The sequence below is a fragment of the Gastrolobium bilobum genome, unplaced genomic scaffold (assembly GCF_033153095.1).
Source record: "Gastrolobium bilobum isolate Gb01-03AN ecotype WA unplaced genomic scaffold, APGP_CSIRO_Gbil_v1 utg11324, whole genome shotgun sequence".
Lineage (NCBI taxonomy): Eukaryota > Viridiplantae > Streptophyta > Magnoliopsida > Fabales > Fabaceae > Gastrolobium > Gastrolobium bilobum.
The window spans coordinates 134169-137726 of NW_026897832.1; the positions used below are offsets into that span (position 1 = coordinate 134169).

At 33.8% G+C, this 3558-nt stretch overlaps 1 protein-coding gene across 1 annotated transcript; it reads left to right on the top strand.

Moving 5' to 3' along the window:
- Positions 1 to 1192: 1192 nt before the first annotated feature.
- Positions 1193 to 3056, top strand: LOC133310704 (bidirectional sugar transporter N3-like). The gene is made up of 6 exons (XM_061511673.1): positions 1193 to 1238; positions 1767 to 1803; positions 1944 to 2154; positions 2310 to 2471; positions 2583 to 2702; positions 2805 to 3056. The coding sequence occupies exons 1-6, from the start codon at positions 1193 to 1195 to the stop codon at positions 3054 to 3056; spliced, it is 828 nt and encodes a 275-aa protein (XP_061367657.1).
- The last annotated feature ends 502 nt before the right edge of the window (positions 3057 to 3558 follow it).

Sequence of the window (3558 nt, forward strand, 5' to 3'; positions counted from 1 at the left end):
AACAATAACTATCATAGCTCGGATGCAAGAATATTGGAAGGCTTGAAAGGGACGAAAGCCATACTCCTTCGAGACACGAAAAACTACATTTTGGAATAAAAACAGCTACCTCAGGCTATGTGACAAGCTAAAAGAAAATGCAGATAAAGTGAATGAATTGTTTTGAAACTTGGTGATCGTGACCATTATATGTCACGAGGAAAAGATCGTGGTGGGGGACCACCACCAATAAACATTAGATTCATATGAATCCTTTCACTTATATACTTTTCACTTAACTCATTATCAATTAATATGAGACTGATCACATTTGAATATCTCAACATTATATACAATAAATTAATGCAAGTGAGAAACAGCTTAGGTCTTATAGGGATGTAGGATCGATTAATTGTATCAATTACACAACACAGGCCACCCTAGCTTTACACTGGTCTTGACCTAAGGTAAAATTTCCGATTCTGTAACCACTTTAAATTGCACTACCACTACCCCTAGCTTTAAACAATTGAAGTAACATTAAATGAATCTTGCAATTTAGCATCCTATTTTGATTATTGAAGAACCAAAAAAATGGAATAATGCTGATTCAGCCCTCACGTAAGGCGCGTGTTTGACTTATGATTATGACTGAATGACACCACCCAAAACAACAAAAATAAATAAATAAATAAATAAATAAATAAAATAAAATAGTTTTGTGGTATGTACACTACCTACTAAAAAGTTCAATTGCTCACTCATAATTAATAAGCATGCAGTAGGCACATATTTTCCCCTCGGAACAACAATAATATATTAGTACGATATGATATATTTTATATTGGGTTTTATAATTCTCATTCAACATGAGAATTGAAATCTTTTTACACATTCTTCGATTTTCATATTGACGTGAGTCTTACACATAATTTTTTCTAACATATAGATTCCACATACTTTTTGTCTCTATAACATAAGATTTTAATTCTCATTGTAACTTTAGAATTATAAAACCTTTTTATATTTGCAGTTCCTCCTTGTGTTATTTTTAATTGCTCTTTCTTGGAGTGTGTCTATATATATATAGTGTGGGCTTGCAAGGCCTGCATCCTCACCAGCACGAGATTTAGGGGTTGAGTTCGGAAGAAAGTTAAGGTTTCCCTCTCTCCCCTAATTCTTGTGCTAGCCTAGCTAAAGTCAAAAGGAGAGCATGGCTATTAGTCACAGCACTTTGGCATTTACCTTTGGGATGCTAGGTAGGACAAAAAACACATAAACGGTGATCGCCGTCGTTCTCTTTCAGCTTTTCATTATCTTATATCTTTCTTTTTTTCCTTTTTATTTATATTGTTCTGGGTGATGATCAGTTCTTGAAGGAAATATACCTGTTTCCATCCATGTTCCTACATTAATTCTCCTTCCCGATTGTATTAGAATGTACACAATGATATGATACTTAACACACACAAAATGATATGTTTTTGTTCGTTTTAGCAAATTGTTAGAATTCAATATTTAATTGAACAGCTTTTGGGCTTTATTTCTTCCGGTACCTAATAATTATTTTACACGGTTCGTCTGTTATATTTCTTTTAAAGGACTGAGTGGGCTGACCCCCCACTCGTGTGATCTACAAATCCACATTCCTCTATACTATATTCCAAATTAAACATCTCTCCACTCTTTTCATTTTTTACTTGCATTAACCGTGAATATAATATTCCTAATTTCCTTCTTTTTAATTAAGAAATAAAAATTAATTTATTCTCCTTTTTGGTGCACAGGCAATGTCATTTCGTTCTTGGTATTCCTGGCTCCGGTGTAAGTATAAATAAATATCTATCGATAAACACATTTGTTACTTCCACTTAGTTAATGGCATTTAAAAAAAGAAGAAGAAAAAGAGAGTAAACCAATTTTAGTTAAGGGTAATTAGTAATAAAATTGAATATATATTGCAGGCCAACATTTTACCGGATTTACAAGAAGAAATCGACGGAGGGTTTTCAGTCACTGCCTTACCTGGTCGCGTTGTTCAGCTGCATGCTTTGGTTGTACTATGCGTTAATCAAAAGAGACGCTTTTCTCTTGATTACCATCAACTCATTTGGATGTGTGGTAGAGATCATTTACATCATCTTGTACATCATCTATGCGCCCAGGGATGCTAGGGTATATCCAAATTAAGTAAACTCATGAAATATATATATGTACATATATACATTGATCTTGCTAATTAAATAATTAATTGAGCATAGCTAGGTATATATATCTTTCGTTCCAATTTGATCGATCATACTAAAATATGTTCCGTTAATTAACTGCAGAACTTAACTATTAAGCTATTTTTGGCAATGAACATGGGCTCCTTTGCTTTGATCCTCTCAGTCACACACTTGGCCGTGCATGGCCCACTTCGTGTCCAAGTCCTTGGATGGATTTGTGTTTCCGTTTCGGTCAGCGTCTTTGCAGCCCCACTAAGCATTGTGGTACGCAAAAGTCCCTATTTAATTTAATTTAATTTAATTAATTAGTGCACTTAATTATAAACTCTATGTATATTCTTTAACTACTCTTTCTTACTTTCTTGCACTGTGCAGGCACAAGTTGTTCGGACAAAGAGCGTAGAGTTTATGCCCTTCAATTTATCATTTACACTTACATTGAGTGCCATTATGTGGTTTGGTTATGGTCTCTTTCTCAAGGACATCTGTATTGCTGTAAGTGTTATTGTACAAGTACAACTGAATTAATTAGTCTAACATTTCAAGCTAATTATTTAATGAATCAGCCATTGACAAAATTTTCCTTTTGTTGTGTAGCTCCCAAATGTGCTGGGTTTTGCACTGGGATTACTTCAGATGCTGCTCTATTCCATTTACAGGAATGGCAATAAAAAGGTTATTACAAAGGAAAAGAAGGCATCACTAGAGCCACTCAAAAACATTGTCATAGTGAACCCATTGGGAACTGGTGAAGTGTTTCCAGTGGAGGAAGATGAAGAAGGAAAGAAGAGCGAAGAAGAGACAGAGGAGAAGAAGAAAATCGTGGAAGCTGCCGACAGTGCTGTCTAAATGCGTTTATGCTGAACACTACGATGACCACGACTATCTACTTTTTCTTCAATTAAGTTGTAGCTACCTAAATGTGATAGACATTTATCATTAGTGTGTGCATGCGCTTGCTTGCTTTTTTTCTTCTTCTTCTATTTTATAGGTATATCCTACCATTATTGTGTTGTGAGAATTTCATTGTTTCCCTTCTGTCATCAGAACTATATAATAATATTATCACTATCAGTTGAACACCTTATATATGCGTATAATTTAATTATTTTCTTCCATTAATTTCAACTTTACTATATTTATGAGGATAATTGATGTACTTACAATTGACGCATTGCACATGGCTCAATCATTGATTTAAGAAGCTCAGAGTCAACCAAAATTGTACTCCAATAAGTATGGCTAAATTGTTAAACGAAGCAGTAATTTGAAATATAACAAATTATAATTAAATCCAAACTCAAATGAAGTAGCATATATAATTGTGATTTGTTTAGCAAAAAAAAAAAAA

Bases quoted from the DNA above. Each gene is read 5' to 3' on its own strand.
- LOC133310704 (XM_061511673.1), top strand. From the start codon at position 1,193: ATGGCTATTAGTCACAGCACTTTGGCATTTACCTTTGGGATGCTAG. The intron at 2,155-2,309 runs GTATATCCAAAT...AATTAACTGCAG, and splicing joins ATGCGCCCAGGGATGCTAGG to AACTTAACTATTAAGCTATT. The intron at 2,472-2,582 runs GTACGCAAAAGT...TGCACTGTGCAG, and splicing joins CAGCCCCACTAAGCATTGTG to GCACAAGTTGTTCGGACAAA.